Source organism: Pocillopora verrucosa, chromosome 11 (assembly GCF_036669915.1).
Source record: "Pocillopora verrucosa isolate sample1 chromosome 11, ASM3666991v2, whole genome shotgun sequence".
Classification (NCBI taxonomy): domain Eukaryota; kingdom Metazoa; phylum Cnidaria; class Anthozoa; order Scleractinia; family Pocilloporidae; genus Pocillopora; species Pocillopora verrucosa.
The window spans coordinates 644,319-668,680 of NC_089322.1; the positions used below are offsets into that span (position 1 = coordinate 644,319).

The following is a 24,362-nucleotide window of genomic DNA, read 5'->3' on the forward strand; positions in this document are numbered from 1 at the left end:
CAAAACAAAAACAAAAAACAAAACAAAACAAAAAAAGGACGAAAAAGGGCTTACTGCAATTTTGTCGGTTTCACCAGGTAATCTTGTTCTAACTTGACGGAAACTTTCAATCGAGGTGAAATTGCACACGTCATGTGATGGATACACTTCCCTGTGGTTTAAATATATGTTATTTGCCGGCTGGCAGGTCCGTATGGTGAAAAACACAAGGGCATTTAATGCGGCCTTTTCTCAAAAAATTCCTTCAGCTTCTGTTGTGCAATTTACGATTTAACGGGCTCGAAAAGACTCACCGAGAGCGTATATTTGATGTAGAACTTAAATGAAAACTTCGCTTGCTCTTTCACTGCGAACAACAACGAAAGTTGCATCGTTCAGTTTAATTGTAAGCAAATACCTCTCGTTTTACTTTTCTAGGTACTCTTTGTGAACGATTAAAATTAATTGCAGACGGGTTTTAGGCCGCTTGTCAACCAACGTAATGACACTATTGTTTATACAAATTCATTCTGAAACCAATATTTTTCTGTCAACCAAACTGATTTGAGTGAGAGAAAAGAGAGGATTCATAAGTTATTCATCGGCTTGAGGTAGTGACCGACGTGTTTGCTTAAAAATACTGCCCAGCCGGGAAAACGAGATATAAATATGAAAAATGGCAACGACAGTTGGAATAATAATTCTACTCACGAAAGCGTTATTAAGCAGAGATAGGAAAATACCGACCAGGTAAAGAACCAATCAGATTGCAAGATTGGTTACCGTGCCCACTCGAAAAAAAAATAAGGATTTTTAACATGATAACCCCTGATAAAATATGGAGGACTTGCGCGCGCAATGTTATGAAAATGATTAACAGTTATGTGTCCTTAATTTGACAACACTTACAAATCTTATATTGATAAGCGTATTTTTCGTCATTTATTGCCTTGCATATTGTCAAATATCACAATGCTCGAGGAGCCACAGAAACAGTTTCAATTAACCTGATTTTTTTGTGCAGCACAGAAAACTATATTAAATAGAATGCCAAATTATCATAATTAAAAACAGAAATATGGAAGCCAGTAATATGTAGCTCTTCTTTATTTCAAAGCAAATGCTTAAGGAGCTTTACTTATAAAGCTACAATTAATCTTTTAATCGTTGTCGTCTTACGACAAAAGATCGCTCATAAATACAATGCTTAATTATTCTGATTACAAATTGAAATAAGTCTTTGTTATTTCAAAGCAAATGCTTATGGAGCTATTCATAGAGCTACAAAAAATGTTTGCTATTAATCGTTGTCGTCTTACGGCAAAAGATCACTAACAAATACAATGCCCAGTTATTGTGATTACAAATAGAAATGTCTCGTTTGTTTCAAAGCAAATGCTTAATGAGCTATTCATAGAACTACAATTAATCTTTACTTTTAATCGTTGTCGTCTTACGGCTAAGGATCACTCATAAGACAATGCCTAATGATTACAAATAGAAAGTCTTGCTTATTTCAGAGCAAATGCTCAAGGAGCTATTCATGGAGCTACAATAAATCTTTACTGTTGATCGTTCTCGTCTTACGGCAAAAGATCACTAATAAATACAATGCCTAATTATTATGATTAGAAATAGAAATAAGTCTCGTTTATTTCAAGGCAAATGCTCTTGGAGTTACTTAAACAGCTTCAATAAATCTATACTATTAATGCTTGTCGCGTCACGGTGAAAGATCGAAATAACATAGAATGCCTATCTGTCAAAGACCACCGCTATAAACATCTCCTAAACCCTGTAAAATTACCATAGCAACATGAGCACCATCTCATCCATCAACTGATCTGAACTTTGTCGTCATTATATTATTGAGGTCTTCGTGTAACCTAACACAAAGTTACTTCATTTCGTACAGTTATCAGAGTCACTCTCAAGGCTCAAGTTTTCTCCGGAAGAATTTAGGGCAGCAGTGTTTACAAAAGTGTTATGTTTGTTAAGCTCTTCAATACTCTTCGCTGATTTGAATACCAAAGGTCGCTGTGCCACAATGGAATCACATCCCTCAGACGCATCTGAGTAGATTGGATTAGTTTTAACATTGTTTAATAAAAGTGCACCGCCTTGCTTAGAAATGTTTCTTTCCTCTCTTATGTCTCTTAATACTTGTTTACACTTATCCATCTCTGAAGATATTCGAGTGGACATCTGTGAGTGAAAAATGCGTACAAAATCTCTCATTTCTGCAACTAGGGCTTTTTTCTGAGCGAGTTGGGATGAAGATGCTTTTAGTCTGTCAACTGAAAAAGAAAAAACATATAGGTTGAGAATATTTACTGGCGATTATCAATGAGTCCAAAATTACTGGTTGGATTGGAGCTTACAATAATTTACGATAAAGAATAAAAAAAGCGCAGTGCCCGTAACTATTAAAGCCTGCCCAACCCCATCCCCAAAAACTCGCCAAAAGTGGGGGCGAATGTAATGTCTTCCTGTCAACACTATTGCTGCAAAGGAACCATAGTCAGTAAAATAAAGAAATGCAATTGTAACATTCAATTATTTGACCACTAAACTCCCAAGATCTGATTGTTAAGTAGCGATCTCTTTAAGTGCGGTCCAGGGCATTTCGCATCGGAAAAAAGTTTTCTCTCAAACTTTGCCCAATAGACTATCTTTGGTAGCAAGTAAATAAAACCACATTAGTTTCTGGAAATACATTACAATAAAATTTTTAGAGCTCTAAATAATAAAAACTTCCAAAGGCCTTTTTTGACCTCTTACGACATCGAAAACTTCAAAAGTTGAAAAGCCCGGTTCTCGTATCACATCGCATGCAGCAAAAAATCTTTTGTATTCTAAGACTATGTGATATGTAAGGTGTATAAAAAGTATTTCAATTTTGATATTCGTTTATTCAGAGGTTCGTCATAATTTATTTAAAAACACTCGTTAGACAGCTTTCTCAAATTGGTCAAAACGACTGTTTCTTTCTTGGTTGATATTGCTCAATTCCAGACCAGACCATTGAACACTCCGCTTTATTTCTTCAAACAAGACGTTTGGCTGCAGAAAAATATAAAAACATCCTGCACTTATCAATTTTCCTCGCCGTGGTGACTTTAAAGTTTTACCGATTTCGCTAGGTTGACAGCCGATTATGCAAATGAGTTCATTGAGCAACCTCCGACCGTTTTATATAAGTAGCTCGATAAATCTTTGATTTTAACCATTTAAGTTGGAAATATAGTAGGAGAGAGCTTTAGACCACACGGATTAATACTTTAAAATTTTTAAAAGGCCAAAATTTGGCAAATTTTACTATCTCGTGACGAAAGACGTCAACAAAACGTATCGAATATCATAATTTGATTAGCTTTAGGTCAATATTATAATGCAAACTCATTTTAAAAATTTGGCTTATGTTATTTTATATTTGAGTTCTGACAGCTTACGCTATTCAAACCTCTATGAACAATTCAGAACCGAACCCCAGGATTCTATTCGGTGTAACCGGCGATAACGGCGCATTCTAAAATACACCGTGACCAGTGACTCTGTCACGTAATTCAATTGTGTTATTATCCTGAATTGCTTCTCTCTTTCCTTATAGGTACAAGATGCATGTTAATCACTTTTAGGAGTTGTTGGGTTAATAGGTAAGAATTCCAATTCCTTAGTAGCCAAACTTCAAAGCGCTATGATTGCCTGTAATTAATCTCGTACCAAGATCCTACGGTGTAACAGCTGATTGGCCATGAAATATCTGGGTACAGGAATGCTTAGAAATACATAGAATTTTCGATTTTACCTGTACTTATTCCTGAAAAATATTCACTCAAGATAAGAGATAAGACGTCTTACCTCTCTTTTGGCGTGGAACGAAAATCAGATAGTGGTAAGTTATCCCAGCAATGATTGCTAATCCAAGCATTCCAGACAAGGAAGCTAAGGCCATGCGGAACATAACGGAGGAACCGTCGAACAAGTCTGTACTTGATTCCACATTTTCATCTGGAGGAGCAGGCTGCGAGAGACCACAAGAAATAAGCACAGAAATGAAAACTCGACAGTAACAACAACAGCAACAACAACAACCACGAAAGTATTTTTAATCAATTAAAAAATACAGTCAAAGAAAAAAATTATACGGGCCAGGTATAATATGTGACCAGCCATTATTGATCACCTGCAAGGAGCTTGAAGTTTTGGGGGGATCGCACGGTTTTCAGGGGGGAAGGGAGGGGATCAGTCGTCGCTAACAGAACAGAAAGGAGATAGGGAGGAGAAGCGATTTTATAACCTATAGGGGAGGGTAGTGGGGTTATGGAAAATTGACCGGCAATGTAGGGGATAACTAGAATACTACAGAGCCTTTGGGTAGGATCAGGCAAATGTTATTGTGACACATCCAAATAATACTATTCCCACTTCCCACTCTGACGGGAAATTATGACTGTCCCTTAGATTTAAAATATCTTAGGTTGAGCATTAATATAAGACCCTGGTGATGGAAGAAGTTTGCAAACATTCATCGGTCTGATGGGGGTAGGGTTGTGGTCCGGACCACGTACTTCTCCCTGGTTTTATCACTGATAATGAGTCCACCTAGGAAATACAACTCCATTTTAAAGAGTCACTATTGGTTGCATTAACTAAGCCTTTACTTAACAAACAGGGAAGCCTTGATTGTGCTCTGTGCAGTTGTAAAAGCACGCAGGAAGCGGCCACAGCACGAAGAAAGTGTAGGGAGGGTAAAAACCTTCAAAACTCGGACTGTCCATTTCACTTTCTCATTGAGGATTTTCGTCTCTGCTCACGTTGTAATAGCGCAAATTACGGCACCTAGCATGTTTGCAAACCTTTGTTGGGTCTTCTGTCGCTACTTGTCGGCTCACTTATTCCGAAATTTCACTTTCAGTTAACGAAAAAAAGGTTTGAGAGAAGTCCAGGAAAGGGTTCGACATAGTACAGCTTAGCAGATGGCGCGACAACTTTAGCTCAGCTCAATGCTCGATGCTCTCATACAGTATTCTCTTTCAGCTAGTGAAAGCGCGCGTTATTGAACTTTAATATCAAATATTAAAATAACAACTATGAATTTCACTTACATCAAGTGTCTTTGTCGAGATGGTTATCATGTGGAATATATTACTCATGTGCAGGTTGATGAAGTCCCGACATCTCTGCTCCACATTCACTGCTGCTCCTGAAAGAACAACTCCATAGCCAAGTGGCTGGTCCAAAATCTCCTTCACATAGATTCTGTCACTGAAAAGTTCGCTCTTGTGATCTGCAGCAACGTACGTGTCTATAAGGGCACCCTCAATTTCTCCATCCTCGAGCGCTGCACGAATTTCTTCAAGATTTTTATATTTCTTTTCTGTGGATAAAAACAATTAGAAAAAAATTTTTTGCCTTGCACATTTTAAAATTCTAATCTGAAGGACTATTAACAGGTTATTTCAACTCCTAAATAAGAGTCGAAAGGGATTACGGATTACTAAATTTTGTCCTACTCTGTTTCGTAATTGGTCATTTAATATAGCACACTCCATTCTCGCGGCCAATCACATGCAAAACTATAGCGACTCGTGACTAGGTTACTTCTGTTTATTTCGGCATCTCTCTCGTACATGTTAGCTTTTAAGCGCGCGTGCAACTCGCGTTCTCGCAAGCAGGCTTCGGAGCCCCCCCATTTTTTCAACCCACCAGATATACTCACAAAATATCCTAATGACCAGTAGGGATTAGGGATTCATGTTTTACCTTCATTTACTATTGCATTCTTTAGGGTGCCAATTCGATGTTCCGTGGAGTTTTGAATTGCTCCAATCTAAGTTAAATTCAAAGAATTACTATCAGAACTGATATTTACTGAACGTTTTAAAAGGGCATGCTCGATTACGCTAAGTCTGTAAAACAGTCATTTCCAGTAACAATGAAGAGTTATTATTTCCGTAACAATGCTGTAACTATGTCTGTAACTATTTCCGTGGCAAGACCATCAGTAATGCGATCGCTACATTTTCTCATCTAGTTCATGTACCAGTTTCCAGTTCCCATTAGATTCTGATATACGGCATACGTAATTTACAGTCCCTGAAGGAAATGGAATCCACTCCTTTGTTTTTTAGATAAAACTAGAGACAAGCAGCGTGAGATTTCAATTAGTTAGTAAAGTAAGATGAAGTAATGCCATGTAGCCTGCTGTGCCGCGTGTATAAGAAAACTGATTATGTATTTACAATCGAAACGCACCTTTGCACCGTACAATTTGATTGGGTATGGAACGTTGACAATCGTCAGCGCCGATGCAATCGCACTAATAAGAATTGAGATAATAAAGATTCCAGTGAGGGTCCATGCGATACCAAAAATACGGGCAGGAACAGAAGAGGGGAAACGGTCTCCATAACTGAAAACAAAAACAGACAGACAGTCAAGTGAACATACAGAGAGGAGAGGAGGGGCTTGGGTTCACGATAACGAAAAATGGCTGCTAAGAAGTAAACACCGATAAGAGATTCGGCAGAAATAACAAATGTTAAGGGTTTGCTTACCCAACGGTAGTCATGGAGACGAACGACCACCAGAATCCTTCGCCGATACCTTTGCTAAAACAGGCTGGAAACTGATCTGGGTTGTTCTTCATATCCTGAATAATGAGATAGGGAACGATGACGAGAGAAACATTCCCAATGATTTAACTTCAATTAACAAAACAAAACAAAACGAACAAAAATTGGAAGTCTACTTAGGTTATAAGGTACACAGCACTATTGAGGTGCAATCCACGAAAGCGATATACTTCCTTATGGGCGGTTCACAGACTCAGTTAACCCTTGAACTCCTAAAGGTGATTGACATGCAATTTCTCCCTATAGTATCCATACTTTTTCCAGAAAACAGGTCATGAGAATATTCACATCATTATTACCATTATTGCATTATCTCTTGAAGGTGGTGAAGTTGAGTCCAAAACTCTACTCCTAAAAAGCTTTCGTTTTTTGAATGAATAACAGCGAAATAAAATATACTCACCAAAAGCCATATAATGAACCCGGAAAGAAAGGCCATAAATGCAGACAGTAGTACCAGAGGAAAGCACGAAAACACAGCGCTTACAATGTTTCTTGCAGCTGCTCCTGGAGTCCTCTTGGCGGCGACAAAAGCCAACCCAGGGGACTCCACAAGGTTGACATAAGGGTGAACGCCCCCAAATCTTGTTACGTATCTGTTGCCGTACATTGGAAAACTTATTTGTGGAACTTCATCGATGTCACCAAGAACGTCTACAAGGCTTTCCTTGCCGGATCGCTGTCCATTTCCGTTTGAAGTCAAGTTGATTTCGGTGAAACCGTATGCAGGACACTCTCCACAAGCTGAATAAATCATATCTGTGACAATGTGACTAAAAATGCCATCCAGAGTGTTTCCTTTTAGATTCGCTTTTAGATACGGCGGGGTTGACCAATAATTCGTGTAAAGAGTCTTTGGACAGCGACAGGTTTCTTTAAAGTAAACGAAAAATATGGATGAGAGATATTCACCAAATTGTTAGGGACCGATAATTATTCATCGCCAGGGAAGTGGGGTCCGTAAGACTTTACTTCTATCATAATAACATTGACCTGATCCCCCATAAGGCTCAGTAGTATTCATTAGTAGTCAATGTTCTATAGTCCACTCTAACCATTCCCCCAGAAAATCATGCGATCCTCCAAAATCTCCCTCCCCCCAACCCCACCCTGTGTTTAAGAATGATGGATCTCTCAATATTGACATGACATGTTAAGGAGGGGATAAGTCCAAACATCTGTAATTCAGAGAGGCTAGCTATTCAAGCATTCGCTCAGCTTTGAAACTCTCTATGGTGGACACTTTGTACATTGTCATTAAACTCAGTGATTACAGCGTTAAGCTATTCCAAATTATTTATACTTATACCTACCACCATAGATATATTCACTATAAGGCCCCAGGCCCTTTTGAGTAAAAGCCGCCACTTCGATTTTATAAACCGAGTAGGTTTGAACATTGAGTACTATCCAGAAATCAGTTGATTTTGCTATGGCCGTCTCCTCCAAGTGAACTACATTTTTCTCGGCTGTCTTCACCCTTCGGTACTTTATGGAATATCCCATCAACAGACCATTCACGTGACCAAACGGCACTTCATTCCAGGTGACGTTGATGGAGTCTGCAGCCTTTAATCTCTCAGCTGTCACGTTTTGTGGAGGCTTACTAGGTACTAGAGTAAAGGCAAAAGCAAAACATGTTGGTACTATAATTGAAAATTTCTACCCATAGAAAAACGATGATTAGCAAGCGATTAAATGAGTGAAAAGCCCCCTTGGGGAGTTTTCTCTCACGAGAGTGCATGGAAAGATACATACATAGACGGACGATTTTCTTAGCAATGTAAATGATCATCGCACACCGACTGTATGTCGGCCATAAGATAAATACAGTTTTTTGTGGGCCCCGTGACCTTCTTTTCTTTAAGTAACCTAAATAAACCCCAATTTGGTCGAAAGGTTTCCGCCGGCTACCGAAAGTTTTAAAGAGAGATTGAAAGTCTCAAGAGATTGAGAATAGATGTGTAGTTAGATCATTTTCTACCAAAAAATCTTCAACTCACCATCACCAAATGTGGTAGCATTGCGAGAGACATTTTTTCCACATCCTTGAGATGTTCTCGCGCAGATCACAACTTTGTACGGAGTGAAATATTCCAGGTCACTTAAAACTGTTTCATGTTCGTTGGCATCAAGTGTCTTGTTGTCCCATGCCGATGACTCTTCATCCTTTGCGTAACTAACTTCGTATCCCATAAGTATCCCGTGTACGAAAGCTTGGCTGATTGGCCCCCAGGACACATGAATTGTACTTGAACTTGTTGATTTGACAACAATGTCAGGGGGTGGCTCACTTGGCACTAGGACACAATACATGCTTGATAACGTAAAGAGGCCAGAAAGAAATGTTAAAGTTCTTCATAGTCTTATCTTCCTGAACTTACCATCTTCTTGAGTTCTTACATTGACAGCGTCACTTGGCATGCCTTTACTCGAAAAGGCAAACACACGGATGGTATAATTTGTGAACTTTTTCAAATCCTCCAGGATCGCTTCAGATGCATCGAGTGGAACTGACTTCATGGTGTTAGTCTTGAACTTTTCGTTAGCTTCTTTGTAGACGATCATGTTACCCAGAGTTGGGTTGGAGTGATTTTGCCTCCACTTTATGACAATACTAGTCGATTTTGTGCTGTTGGTTTCCAAAACCACAGGAGCTCGTTTGGGTACTGGGAGATAAAACAAAAAACCAAAAAAACAACAACAACAATTATGTGATCAGCAGAAGTTAACATACATTTCGATTGCCTCTTATGATTTATGAAAAGGAAAGACGCAAACGTGACATCCCTCTTAACAACTTTTAGCTTCCTCCTTATATTAAACAAGAAGATTCCATGTTGCCATAGATCTTTTCAGTAATAGATCGCCGACGTTATCACTGAAACGATAGCTGATGCCCTGGTAAATGCGCGCTTAATCTAAGCATGCGTCATTCATTACACAGACACAAATAATTCCTAAGCACTCTGGCTGATAAACTTTGCTATGCTTACCGTTACTGGTTTCGATCTTGTCTAACTCAACTGGAATGTCCCCCAGTAATCCTCCTGCTATTTCCTCCAGGAAAGAGACGATCTGTAGCGAGTCTATGCTCTCGTAGGTGACGTTAAAACTACAAATTACACTTCCTTTCCTATAACAAATGATAGATTCGATTACGATATGCAAAGCCAAACCTTTTTAAAAAACGGATTCTGATGACCCTAAACAACGTGTATTTAAATTCATTGTGAGAAGAATTGCACGGCTGTGAGAGGTAAAAATAGGCTATTGATCTAAAGGGTTTACTTGAACTTGAGCTCATCAACTTTAACATTTTCATTCCTCTTGTGGTAAAAGTCCTCGACCTAAAAGAGAAAATAATATAGACACTTTTACCGAGCCATATATAATCAAAAGCTAACGAAATTAAATTCAACTTATTTGAAAAATCAAAAAATTACGAAAAGAAATAATAAAAGTGATATATTTACAGCTTTTTTAGTTCGATTCGCAAGTTCCACGTATTTTGTACTTCCTAGCTCCGCAAGATAATTTTCCCATGTTTCATCTCTTAGTTTAACCTGGTATTTTACATTCTCCGCTGAAAAGAGAAGAGAAGTGAGCAGAAGCTCTTTTTTTTTGTTCTTCACAGTTAATGGATATCTGATGCTGTAGGGGCCGCCTGTTCAAACCAGATTGATTGCCAGAAACACTCAGCACCGAAAGCAATACAGCTGAACCTTACATGTCACTTCTCGAGTGAAACTTTGACTGAAAAAGGACTCTTATCTAGGATGAAAAGTGACCTCCATTTCTTTTTTGTCACCTCGTTTGACCTTTGAGCTTCAAGGTGCAACACTTAACATGCTAATAAAAAGAAGAGATTGAGAATTCTTCCACCTGGACACTTTTCTTGGTTACAGTGCTCGGACTCATAGGTTAACCCTGTGCAGTTTTTCCCACCAAAAGCTGGCCTGGGGTTATCACAAGCACGCCTCCTTTTTCGTGTTCCGTTATTACACGGCTTGTTACAGTTCGGCCATGGCGTCCACAGACTCCAATTACCATGAACTACATAAATACAACGTATGATGTTAAAGGCAAAGTGACGATATTTTTCCTTCCATCCTTGCATCTTCCAATTCATAAGAGTTTAACCAATTGTGGAATTATGTTTGCTAAATGACTTTGCTTAACCCTTAACAACCAAGAGTGACGAACATATAATTTCGCCCTAGAGTCTTATCACTGGATCACACATGCAAGCAATAAGAATAAAGCAAACAATTCTTCTTTCTAAAAACAATTTCTCCTTTCAGTGCCGTAGGAAACGAGAAGAGAACACTGTGAAGGATGTGCATACCGATTTTAGGGTTTACTTTAATCAACCATGAAAGGTGCTACATGCACATCACAGTTGGTTCCTCTCGGACTGTCCGATCACGTCTTTGCAATTGTAGAGGTAAAAATTAATAAGAACTTTAGAAAATTTTTTTATAAACCAGATCAGTATTGGATCAATAATTATTTGTAGGAACCAAAAAATCTTGTGTATGTGGAATTGAATTCTTATTTCAGAATGGATGCAATAACGTGGTAATTGATCTTGGTTTCATGCAATTTTGCTGTGAAATCATGCTTTTGATTTTAAATCAGATTCGGATTGCACGCTCATTCAATTCAAAAGCACGCATATGATTCAAATTGAAATATTCATTTCGCCGAGTTCTCTGTTTTGCTTAATGAAAAGTTTAATCGATGGCAACTTTGTTTGGCTTTTTTTTTTTTTAACATTTTTGATCGTTTAATAAGCGGACGTTTCGTGGTCGTCCGATTTTGTTAATCTTGAGTTTGACTAGGGCCCAAATTGGCACGATTTCTGTCAGTTCTATTGTCATTGCCAATTAAGGTGCCAAGAGATAATTAACACCACAGTGGTACAAGTAAATCTCAGACAAACTAACCTATCTTGCTCTCACATCTTTTACCAATAAATCCAAAGGTGCAATTGCAAATAAAATCCTTCAGACTAATGTCTCTGGAGCAATTTCCACCGTTTCGACAAGGGTTAGGAAAACAAGGATCGTCTGTGAAGACGTAAAAACACAGCGTAAGTGACGAAGAAATGGCGGGACCAACTGGTTAAATTTGGCATGGAAGATTTTTGCCGTTCTTGCCTTAACACAAGTTGGATTCAAAACAGACTGACATAAATATATAAGGAGATCCCCACTGGTAAATGAGATTCTGAGACAACTTTCCTTTCTTAGAGAAAAATATCGACATCCACGTCATGGAATTTTGCCGGATGTCTAAAGTTTGACTCATATTGCGTCATAAGGTGGCCACTATTATCAACAAAACAATGAGATCATAACGATGATAGTGGAAATTGCGACTCATCATACGATTCAACATGGCAACACACGCAGAATTCTAGTTTGAAAGGAGTCTATGTCTAGTTGGATTTTTCTCGCACTAAGTTCTTCATTTACTACAAATATATTTTTGAATAATTCAGCGACGAGGTGTTCCATTAGTTGAGATTTCCTTTAGGATATATGTTTTTAGAATATGCATCACCTTTTAGAAAGCCACAGTTAAACCCAATATACTCCGTTGTGCATTTGCATGTGTATCCCAAAGCAGTATCCTGCTGCGTACAGTTTCCGCCATTTTTGCAAGGTTCGGGGTTATCTGAATCTGAACACGGATTGCCTGTTGAAATATGTCACTAAGTTAATTGCAGACCATATACTTCGACAACTCTGTAATTCAATAGGTAAATCGTAAATTATCAAGTTATAATTCCTTCTATTTTTATGTAAACCTGGTGTAAGAAAGACAATTTATAACGCTTATTGTAAAATTTTCGAAAAAGAACCTTGTGAATAAAAGGATTGGTGAATAAATTTAGTGAAGGATTGATTGACAGATCGATTGATTGATTTATCAATTTGTTGGTAGGTCGATTGATGTTTGAGCAACCAGTATGACCATGCCAATGACCGACCGACTGACAAGTTGGTTGTTTATCTTTCTTAACGAATGAGAGGCTTAATGTGCTACTGATTCAAAGACTGACTGTTGGCCTGACTTGGTGTTTGACTGACTGTCTGAATGACTGACAGACGGCTGACCGACCGACCGACCGACCGACCGACCGACCGACCAACTGAGCAACCTAAAGACTGGTGAGGTGAATGAGATAGTAATGGAACGAGCCAACGGGCAACTAGATGAATTAGTGACTGACTTACAGAAAAACAATCGGAATGACCAATGGATTGAATTAATATAATAAATTCCATGAAATGTAACCAACTGATTGACCGATTGAACTCTTGCCCTGAATATATGGAATCATACAAACTAGGACAGCGGAGAGAAAGTTATCAACTAAGAAAACTCTTTCACCTCTTTGAAGGCCACAATTAAATCCAATATACCCGGAAGGGCAGCTGCATTCAAAACCCAGTGAGTTGTTATTTGGTGTACAGGTTCCTTCATTGAGACAAGGGTTGGCGGAACACACATAATCTGTTGAAAAAAGCATAACTTTTGAATACTATGATGTTAAGATACGAAGTGTTTTATCGTACTAGTTATTTTTAAGCGGATTTCAAATATATTCCAAACTTAAGAAAAAATTAACACGGTTACCAATACCTCGATCTAGAGATTTTAACTTATTGAGTTCTAAACTACCCCATCGTCAAGAGTGTGCTATTGGGTATTATATACGACTAGAAAAGAGCCCAGAGACTTATAATCAAAGGTTAATCGTGCAGACGGATTTCATCCGTTTCATACGAAAAACTGCACCACGTTTTGAGCCAATAGGATACAAAAGCAATTTGCTAATCTGGCCTTGGGCAACACCGTCCCCCACACGCAAGATCCTTTACATGCATGTTCATTTGGTTCACAGTCGCTCCTCGTAAGGTATATACCCTTTTCTCTGATAATCTTAGCTGTGATATCTCTGCAAAGTTTATCGTGCAGAAATAGTACAAAAAAAGCTTTATATAGAATATGATTCTGCTACTAGTTTATTCGCTGAAAACTTAAGTTTGTATACATTCATTGCTTTAAATCTAAAGGTCTCCTAAATTTTTCAGATTACCTTGTTTATATTCACAGAAATAGCCAAAGAATCGTGCAGGACAACTACATCTGAAATATCTTGTGCCATACTGTGAGCAAGTTCCTCCATTCAGACATGGATGAGACTGACAGTTATGAACTGATAAAAAACAAAAAATTGAACATATTTATATCTTTCGGCTGCTTAGGGCCTGTTATTGGTCTCTTACGCAGGATTATATGATCGAGTGTCTTCCTAAAAAGAAGGTTTTACTTTGAATTTAATTCATCCTCTAATGGAAGGACGAGTTCAATATATATTTTTCCAATACATTTTTTAGATTACCTCGTTCATGTTGACAGTAATATCCAAAGAATCGTTTAGGACAACTAAAACTACATCCATTGCTTGAAATCTAAAGGTCTCCGACATTTTTCAGATTACCTCGTTTATATTCACAGAAATAGCCAAAGAATCGTGCAGGACAACTACATCTGAAATATCCTGTGCCATCCTGTGAGCAAGTTCCTCCATTCAGACATAGATGAGACTGACAGTTATGAACTGATAAAAAACAAAAAATTGAACATATTTATATCTTTCGGCTGCTTAGGGCCTGTTATTGGTCTCTTACGCAGGATTATATGATCGAGTGTCTTCCTAAAAAGAAGGTTTTACTTTGAATTTAATTCATCCTCTAATGGAAGGACGAGTTCAATATATATTTTCCAATACATTTTTTTAGATTACCTCGTTCATGTTGACAGTAATATCCAAAGAATCGTTTAGGACTACTAAAACTACATCCATTGCCTGAAATCTAAAGGTCTCCGACATTTTTCAGATTACCTTGTTTATATTCACAGAAATTGCCAAAGAATCGTGCAGGACAACTACATCTGAAATATCCTGTGCCATCCTGTGAGCAAGTTCCTCCATTCAGACATAGATGAGACTGACAGTTATTAACTAATAAAAAACAAAAAAATTGAGCATTTTTACATATGTCGGCTGTTTAGGGTGTGCTATTGGTCTCTTACGCAGGATTATATGATCGAGCGTCTTCCTAAAAAGTATGTTTTATTTTGAATTTAATTCATCCTCTAATGGATGGACGAGTTCAATATATATTTTTCCAGTTATTCATTCAAACATAGCCCTGTTTCAATGCGTAGCTCTCAGTAAGAGACGCAAAGGGGTTGGAAATTTCACGATCAGCCACGATGTACTCACACTATGATTGTTTGTGCAACAAGCGTTCGCATCTATTTGTTGTTGAATCAGACATATCTTCCTTTGACTCTTTGGTGATAGACTTGTAGGAAAGTAATAGGAAAGAAAGATGTGCAAAAATTAACTACAAAAGAGATGTTTATTCACTGAAAACTTAAATTCGTATATTTTCATTTCTTTAAATCTAGGAGTCTCCGGTATTTTTCAGATTACCTCGTTCATGTTGACAATAATATCCAAAGAATCGTTTAGGACAACTACATGTGAAATATCCTTTGCCATCTACTGAGCAAGTTCCTCCATTCCGACATGGATCAGGCTGACAGGTATAACCTAATAAAAAAACCAAAAAATTGAACATTTTTACATATGTCGGCTGTTTAGGGTCTGTTATTGCTCTATTACCCGGGATTATATGATCGAGCGTCTTCCTAAAAAGTATGTTTTATTATCAATTTGAATCATCCTCCAATGGAAGGACGAGTTCAATATATTTTTTCCAGTTATTCATTCAAACATAGCCCTGTTTCAATGAATACCGCTCAGTCAAAGACACAAAGGGATTGGAAATTCCACGATCAGACACGATGTACTCACACTATGATTTTTTGAATCAGACATATCTTCCTTTGATTCTTTGGTGATAGACTTGTAGGAAAGTAATAAGAAAGAAAGATGCGAAAAAAATAAATGCAATAGAAATGCCACTACACAAATTTCGCTCAGAAAAATTAATGTGTTTAGAGAACTCTCCCAATTAAAGCCCTTCGAGTTTAATAATGGAAGATCATTTACCTGATGGAATAAGGCAGTTTTCTAAGTGAAAATCAATGGACCAATTTACGAGCAAACAAGTCCAACCCTTTGACAGGAAGTGTTAGAGCAAGGGTCGAGAAATTCATAGCTTGTTCTAGCAAACAAAATGACCAGTTATTTATCAGTTTATGCCTAGGAAATGCTTTTCCCGACTGTCCATCGCTCTTTAAGCTGTATGAACTAGGACGTTTATACTCTCTCTTTGCTCCCACCTGAGTAAGGGACTTGGAGAATTGATTCAATTATTTATTATAAAGGATTCTGGTCAGTCCAGAGTAACTAGCCTGTTAGGAACCCATTCTAGATCAGTGGTATTTCACCCAAGTGGTGAAAGGTACTAGTAGGGTAAGATTGGTTACTCATTGGACACATTGCATTGCGCCCACCGTTGTAAATTGAGGTTTTACGCTATTTCATACCTATCTCAGTTCCACAATTAAAACCAGCGTATCCAGAAGTACAATCACATTGGCTGTACGGCCAGGATTCTATACGCTGACATGTGCTATTGTTACGACAAAAGCTATTATTGCATGGATCACCTGTGGAAAGAAAAGAGGATTGCAGTATGTACGTTTGGATTTACATGTTAGAGCAGTTGTAATATTAAGTGTAATCTTTAAGCAATGAGACCTCATAGTAAGAATAAGCAACCCTCTGAAAATGCCGGAAAATATAAGGGGAAGGTGGAGGGAGGGGGGGAGGGATTCAATTTGAGATTGGTTTCAGCATTTTATTGGTTGGGGTGATAGCGCGGGTTTTCTACACCAATCACAGAGCGAAGTAAAACAAAACAAAAACAAACATGGATCATTTTCGATACTAAATTGAAAACGCTCAATACCGGGATAACCTTATATTATCGCTCGCCAAAAACTGATGTACAGTTCAAACCATTTTGCATAATTTTTAGCAACCTTTTTTTTTTGTATCTGTTTTGGTTGATCGTTTTTTGCTTGTGTGTTCGTTTCACCTTTCACCCTTGTGGTTACTGTTTATTTTTCTTTGTGCTTTCCACGTGTCTGGACTATACTTGGGGATATTTGCATTACCTATCTTGAACCCACAGTCGAAACCAGTGTAATTGGAAGGACATGTGCATTTGAAGTAAGGCCAGGATCTGACTGCTGAGCAGTTACCTTCATGTAAGCAAGGTTTACTAAGCTTGCATAAGTCACCTGTGAAACAAATGCCGACAGTTAGTTAAATGGTTAAATTAAATACAATTTATGGAATAGAGAAATGGCAAATAGGATTCACTCTGGAGTCATGAATTATTTGCTTTTTTAAAAACAAAAAAAAAGGGTTTTGATATCAACCTTGCAACATTTGCATTTTTGTCAAATTGACAGGCAGCTTTTCACAATTACCTTCTACCACTTCAATGTTCATTTCAGAGTGTAATTTCCATCTCAGAGCCGTAAGAAAAGAGTTGAACGTGATGGTGATCGCCATTACGATTTGGTTATCAACAGGACAGTGTAGGCGTCTTGCCTGTGTAATTCGGTAGTACAACCTATACGGGGAGCGCTGTTGTAGAGATTATTGGTTTCGTTTTCTTGTGAAAACGTCTATTATTACTTTCATATTTAAAAACAACGTTTCCGACCTGTATTTTCTCAATTTCTCTTTTTTTTTTCATAGGTATAATTCACCGATAAGAAGACCTTGTTGATGAACAGATCGGTTTTCCGCTTCACGGTCGCCCGGTTCTTTTAGGAAAGCGTGCATGTTTAATTTCAGACCAAATTGGATTCTTCTCAATCCATTCACAAACATTAACCACCACTTCATCTCGATAAATATTATGGTGCATATTGAACACTAATGGCAAAAAAAATAAGCTTATTTACCTAATCTGCAGGTATCCCCGTAAAATCCATCAGGACAAACGCATGTGTAGTTCTCGTTGATATAATCAGGAACGCATTTGCCTCCATTCTTACATGGCATGTTCAAACATAAGTCTGGGGAAATCAAATAGGCGAAAATAAGGAGGATCTTCTATCCCATTCGAAAGTTGTAAAAAAAGAGGAAACATTCACGGCAAAAAAGTATATGAGATGTCGAATTGTTTTGCAAACTCCGTCAGATAAAGAATATAAAAAAGATGACGTTCACGTGGTGCACAGGAATCGAACCGTCGATTTAAAGAGCGCAAGCGCTACCACTACATCATACAGACTGTCGTACTTATTGCTTTACAAATTTAACATGGTGAGAACACAATTTACCCTCAACGAAGTAGCCATTTGCTTTGCATCACACATGTTGGCTCTTATTACTTCAAAAAGCTTGTGCTTGTTACCTTCAAAAGTTTATGCACGATTTCAGGAGCAGAGGACTTTGCTCGTTCGGCCCGTTTTTTTGCAAGAAAATGACGAATTCAAAAATGAAGGAAAAAACTCAAACACAGCCTTAAATTATGGACAACAAGTCGAGACATTCCTTTATGCTTGGCGATTTAGCGACCGAAGTTGCACTGGATACTGAGTATCAGCTTAGTGTATCGGTGAGCTAAAAAGCCTTAAAGCTTTGGACGTACTTCCCTTACAAATCGAAAGCAACTTTAAGAGGCGTCTCATAAAATTGGCACGGTTATCGTGTTATATCGTGCAAAATTATAAGCAATATCTTAACACGTTCCTTTGTTTCTACCATGCGAAGCAAGACAATGGCTACGAAGTTAATGAGGCAAGTAGCTAGCACGCAGCTAACGTGTTAAAAGCTAGTTCTTTTTCTTTAGAGTGCGAGCGTGCCGTGTGCGTGCGTTCACCTTATTCCCTGAAATCCCGCGGAGGGTCACACTTACAATATATATTTTCTAAATGTTTAACTTTAATCTGAATACAGAGTAGCGATCGGAACATAGACAAAAGTATTTTTAGAACTATTTTTGCAATAGTGAGAGCGTCGTATGTTAATTTCAGTGTGCATTACTGAACGATGTGAGAGCTATTCACACAATAGCGAGGGTATATCTTTGTGGACTTTTGACCACAACACAGAACAAAGGATATTCAATAAAATACTACGTAGCCTGCGTGTTTGGCGCGTCAAATGTAAAGTGCTTTTGGGTTAAACAGTATCACTCGCGAGAGAAACCTGTTCTGGTTCATGCACCTCTATGTTCTGATCGCTACTCGGTACTCAAATCACCTTTACACGTTTAGAAAATATATATTATATGCGTGGAATGAACTGATTATTTGGTGAAATGATATGACTGTTGAGTGGGAAAATCTGACTTGGAACGATTCGGCCATGGAACGAGATGACCGGATAGCCTTCAAACTATAAGATCACCTTGCCTCTTACGATCAGCCAACAGTGAAAAAAAATTCAGCGATATCCATATAGATAATCAGAAATTACCATCTATTCTCTACCTGTCATTTAAATGAGTGTTTACATCCACCTTACCTTTACAACCATACAGCTTCATCCTCATTTTTATCTTTCCTCTCCAAGTCAATGGATAGATACGGAAGAATCTAGCTCTGATGGGTGTCTTAAGTTTGTTGCGAACAAAAGATTTGTGTCTATTTCCAGTGAAAATCTAGAAATTAAGAAAGATACCATGCTTACTTTATTTCTGGCCTTAAAAAGAATCATCTAACAGCTGAAATACTTACAAGGTCTTCGCTCTTGTTCCAGCAGAGTAAAAAGACTGACATGCTCGCTACTCTGGAAGTCATATATCAACAACTTAAATTAATGTACCTCAGAAAGGTCATTTTCGCACCGTCAACGGGTAAACGAAAACCATTAGAAACGATTAGTACAAGATACTTAGACCTGAGTGGATTTCTACAAATCAAACTCCTATAGAATGAAAATGTATCACTTATATGAGGAGCTTCTTGGGGTTTCAGTAAGACTGATCTCCAAGGAGGGTTACTTTCTCGAAACAACTAATCTTCACGTCTCCATAACTGATCATAACCATGGAAAATTCAGCAGGGTGGTCTAGTTGGTTTAGTCCCTCCCCCCTCTTTCTGTTCCATGAGACCTGTGGGTCTGCACAGATTCTCAGAAATGTTTTGGGTCTGACGCAAGAAAACATTCTGTGTCTTTTGATTTTACTTTATGATTCACGCTATTTCCTTGACCTTGGCATGCCTTTGTCCTCTCTCCGTGTACCACTGCATCCGAACTCTGTAGCCAAAATAACGCAGCGCGTATGCAATCAGCCTTCCTCGTGTCGCTATCCCAGTAACCCAGGTGTATCCATTATGGAGTTCAACCTGAAACCATAGGTCTCTATAAAACCAGTAGGGTTTCCAAGTGTCCCCCGCTCCTCCTGTCGCTTCAAGAAGCAGGCTCACAGGACTGGGTTTGATCCTCCAATCTTTGATTTCACCGCTCAGAATACCAAGAGATCTATTGCACCCTGTTATACACGTAAAATCAAGGCAAAACATTTATGTGTGAAGAACTTCCAGTGCACATGTAATGAATAATTGTGGAAAAGGATCCTCAACTCTACATTACCCTCAAAGCGACAGTCATTTCCAGAGGATCCCCAGTGACAACTGCAGCGCTCAGAACCGCTGTAACAAGTTCCACCATTCTTGCAAGATTCCTTCGAGCACGGATCTGTAAACGATTCAAAGCTCTATTGTGGATTTATGCTACTCTTTGCAAGTATTTCCGTTTCTGATGGACACGAAAAAAGGAACAATCAAACAGAATAGAACATAAAAACGATGAAAGAATTAACCAGCGATTGGACTTGAGAAATGAATGAATGGATGAAAATAAGTAAATGTATAAGCGAATGCATCAATGAATAGGTGAATGAATAAACAGATGAATGGGCAAAGGAATGAGGGACGGGAATCGAAAATGAGAGATGTTCTCCCGGGCAAAATGGCGAGGTTGCATCGAACGGTCTGCCAGAACACTTTCAAGTTTTCTTATTGCTGTGGCATCGAAATATTTCGCCATTTGTGCATGAAAATGGCAAGAGGTATCAGAAAAGTTTTAAAATTTCTTCATGGGTTTCCTCTAGACATTGCACTTGATATGATTTGTACGAGCAAAGTATACAATGCTAGAAAAAAAATCTTGACTTAATTAACTAAAAAACCGTGCAGTATTCAATGATGATTGCCACGCACTCATCTGTTTGTTTTGCTTTGCGCCTTTTTTCTTTGTCTCAAGAAATCCAAGAGTATTTTATCTGTCTGAATCATCTAGGTGGATGATTTTAACTGAACCTAAACTTTTGATGTTTTACGTTTGAAGTTAGCAAATCGGAGACTATTTGTGTCACTTCTTCTCTGGATGCTTTAATCTCAGTGTTTTGGCGCCATTTTGGATTAACTGAATTCGTGCCTCGATTTCATGCGAGAGCTTTGAATCCGCTCGTGTACTGCAGGTTGATTAGCTTGGGCTGAGTGGCATAGGAGGATATTTAAGGAATTGTGACACGTGGTAAAGAATGTGACATGCTACACTTCGGAACTGCAATCCAAGCCACCATTCAATGTTTGCACGTTAACTCTACGTGTGATTTTGGTACGCCGAAACAAAAAAAAATTCCATTCCTGAGCTTATTGATTACATATTTTTTAAAAAATTTCTGCCATTTGAATTACATACTTGGGCTTTTATTACACTCGATTGTAATGATCCTAAATAGCAGTAGCAGCCTAATCCATGACGTATGAACTGCAGGTATATCTAATAAATTTAAGTAGTCTATACCCTTTATTACCCCTTTTCGAAAAATTAGAGCCACTGAACAAAAGAGACGATTCTTAGGAAATGTCATAGATGCACCCAGTACATTTACAGCTTCCATGAACCGTTGTAAGACATCCAATTTTACTGTCAAGATGGATTCAATTCGCTCTTCTGATGAAGTCAGAGATTTCTCTCATTACAAAAACCTTAAATCCAGGTAATACTAAAAATATGGAATAAGGCAGGTGCTATTTTGAATCATATCTTAAAACATTGATGAAAAATATTGACAAGGAATAACAATGGGTGCCCAATTGTTTATGTCCAAAAAAAAAAGATTACAAAACAAGTTAGTAAAGAATAGCGGCATTTTGAATTTTGGCATTTTTTTTAAATAAAAAGTTTAGGAAGAGCTTTAAAAATTTCGCTTATTTCGTTTGTTTGCAATAAGCTATAAAGGTCCATTCACGTTTCTGTTATACAATAGCTCAAAGGCACAGACCTTGATCCTAACTTTATCCCCAAGAAATAGATTTCATCGTAAAAATTGACCATAACATAACTTTAAGGGTAAATCCTCGGAATATAAAACTTGCGAGGAAAATTCATCAAATACCTTGAGCTTGTACTTGGCAAAGAATGAAAACTAGGACCAGGAAAAACTGTTGAGAAATAAACACAGTATTAGTGTCCGTTCAGGCAAACTTAATGCGCCGAACACAACATGTGATGACAAATACGCGGATAGGTTTCACACGCAATTGGGTTTTATTTAGAGTATTTAAAGGAACCATGCGGAAGAGATAAGTGTCTTTGTTAAATGATGAAAACAGAGTAATTTTAGAAAACAGCTCTTCATGACATCTATAATTAAAACGGTATTCCATGCGAAGAGCTTCCGTTCAAGGTAAATAATTTATCACGAATGAATCTAATTTTGCTTAATATTATTCTTGTCTCGCTACTGCCACGAAATTGTCTGCTATCGCAGCTATCGTCTTTAACTTTGAAAATTTTGTTTCCTTCTATTTTTTTTGTTACATTTTTGTCGTTGAGCTATGACATTTATTCTTGCATGAAACTTGTTATTTTAATTTTTTAGCAAAAATAACATAACAAAATCTCCGCAGGAGGTAGATTTTAACTTACGTAGCCACTGAACAGAACAACAGATCTTGAATTTTTGAGTCACTCGCCACAAATTTTGAAAATAAGTTCTTTAATCTTTGAAATAACCAAAAGAATTACCATACTTTATCCTTTCAAGGTTTACTCACTGCCCCCTCCCCCACTCTCCTTACTCTTAGCAGGAGCATATGTCATTATTAAACAGTCGGGCTATGAAATTTCACACCACATCTTAAGGACGCTATAAATTTCAATGGTTTTGTTTCTACGAGAAGTACAAGGCAAATATGGTAGAAAAAAATAAAATCCATAAACATTGGTGCATTGTTTAAAAATTAAAACTTACCATCTCAGTGAAGGCGAATGGTCTCAAAATTGAGTAAGTCATTGGTAAAGAAATTACTCTCAGAATATCTTCATTAGGAATAATCCAGCTCTTCAATTTAGACGACTCTGAATCAAGGATGTGAGTGGCGTACTTTTAGTCTCCTCCGGCTTATTTTGCAATGTCAACCTGATGTCTCTGTGGAAACGAGAAACGCTTTTGATTGGCCAATGTTTGGGCATCTATCGAAGTTGTGCGACTTAAGTGATGGGTCGAAAAAGGAAGTTGGAGCAATGACGTCACCGAACTATTTCAATTTTTGGAGTTCAAAGGAAAAACTAATCAATAAAACAATACTTTGACAAGAAAAATGAAATGATCTTACTTCACTTTGCTGTTTTGCAGAGGACAACTGGGATACTATTTTTCTATTTCTCTCTTACTCTTGAGCGCAGTCGTTTCAGTGGGCAAATTATCTTAAGGAGCACACTCGAAGATGTGTTTGTAATTTAGAGAATATCAGCTAATTTAAACAAGCTGTAAGCTTTTTAATTAAAGAAACTTCAACATCCTTGAGCGATCACGCAACAAAACGTGTTCTATTCACTCGTGGCAGGTGTTCAAAAATATTATCCACCGTTAACAGAGTCGCATAACGAAGAGAAACGCAACATAATGCACATGAATGCAATACAGTTAACTTTAATTGCCCACTTCGACTCGAAAAAAAAAATGGTTTCCGATAAACTGCAAACTGCTTTTAAAAAAGCATTAGTCCCAGAGGTGAACTGTTATTTTTGCCATCTGCCATTGTTTTCTTTCTATCAAATAAAGGGGGTCATACTTCGCTTGGTCCTCAAGTCGTGCTTGCGCCACTTATGATTCTGACTGATGTATAGCATCACATGGGAAATAAACAACTACAGCTTCCTACGAAATTTTCATGTGAGGTATGCGCGAAGGAACCTATCGGCAAGCAGAGCTTGTCCTGTCACCATCACCATCACAACGCTCGCAGTGTTTATTTATTAATTGCGTCTCAGTGGCTCCTACAATGATCTCTCGCTCGGAAAGAAACGTTTTAATTTGTCTTATTTGGAGTTGCTTGAAAAATACAACTTATTTTGAAACGAATAAAGGGGGTAATTTTCTATAGAAAGTGTGGTGCTGCGTCGGTGGGAGAGTATAATAGTGTAATTTAGTGTTAACTACAGAGTTGAAAACGTAAATTGACCACCGTAAAGAGTTTAATAGGCTGTCCGCGAAAGAACCGACCACTCGAATTTCGGCGGATCACAGGATTCTTTGAAATTTTCACAGTGAGATGATTACTCTATTCTATAGGCAAATATCGGATTTAATTGGTTCGTAGGGCTACTTCGCCAAAATTGATATGCAAGGACGATGATATGCAAGAACGGTCCAGGACAAGGAAAATTGTTTATTTCAGAGTCAATTTTAAGCTTTTCGCTGAGGGGTC

At 37.9% G+C, this 24,362-nt stretch overlaps 1 protein-coding gene across 3 annotated transcripts; it reads right to left on the reverse strand.

Annotated features, from left to right (window-relative positions):
- Positions 1–1,080: 1,080 nt before the first annotated feature.
- On the reverse strand, positions 1,081–23,340 carry LOC131798776 (uncharacterized). 3 transcript variants are annotated; one of them, XM_066158636.1, is made up of 30 exons: positions 23,273–23,340; positions 22,904–23,080; positions 22,046–22,091; positions 20,233–20,337; positions 19,851–20,131; positions 19,162–19,297; positions 17,592–17,705; positions 16,791–16,916; positions 16,158–16,280; positions 15,136–15,255; positions 14,539–14,658; positions 14,134–14,253; positions 13,729–13,848; positions 13,020–13,142; positions 12,186–12,320; positions 11,567–11,689; positions 10,503–10,673; positions 10,094–10,203; positions 9,909–9,967; positions 9,614–9,753; positions 9,002–9,286; positions 8,621–8,917; positions 7,931–8,230; positions 7,021–7,490; positions 6,540–6,634; positions 6,238–6,394; positions 5,746–5,812; positions 5,088–5,359; positions 3,841–4,003; positions 1,081–2,276 (listed from the first exon to the last, which is right to left on the reverse strand). In XM_066158636.1, the coding sequence occupies exons 2-30, from the start codon at positions 22,943–22,945 to the stop codon at positions 1,882–1,884; spliced, it is 4,815 nt and encodes a 1,604-aa protein (XP_066014733.1). In that variant the 5' UTR covers positions 22,946–23,080; positions 23,273–23,340; the 3' UTR covers positions 1,081–1,881. The 3 variants fall into 3 exon arrangements, with proteins under 3 accessions (XP_066014733.1, XP_066014734.1, XP_066014735.1); XM_066158637.1 differs by lacking the exon at positions 10,503–10,673; XM_066158638.1 differs by lacking the exons at positions 1,081–2,276; positions 3,841–4,003; positions 5,746–5,812 and having other exon boundaries at positions 5,152–5,359.
- Positions 23,341–24,362: the final 1,022 nt, after the last annotated feature.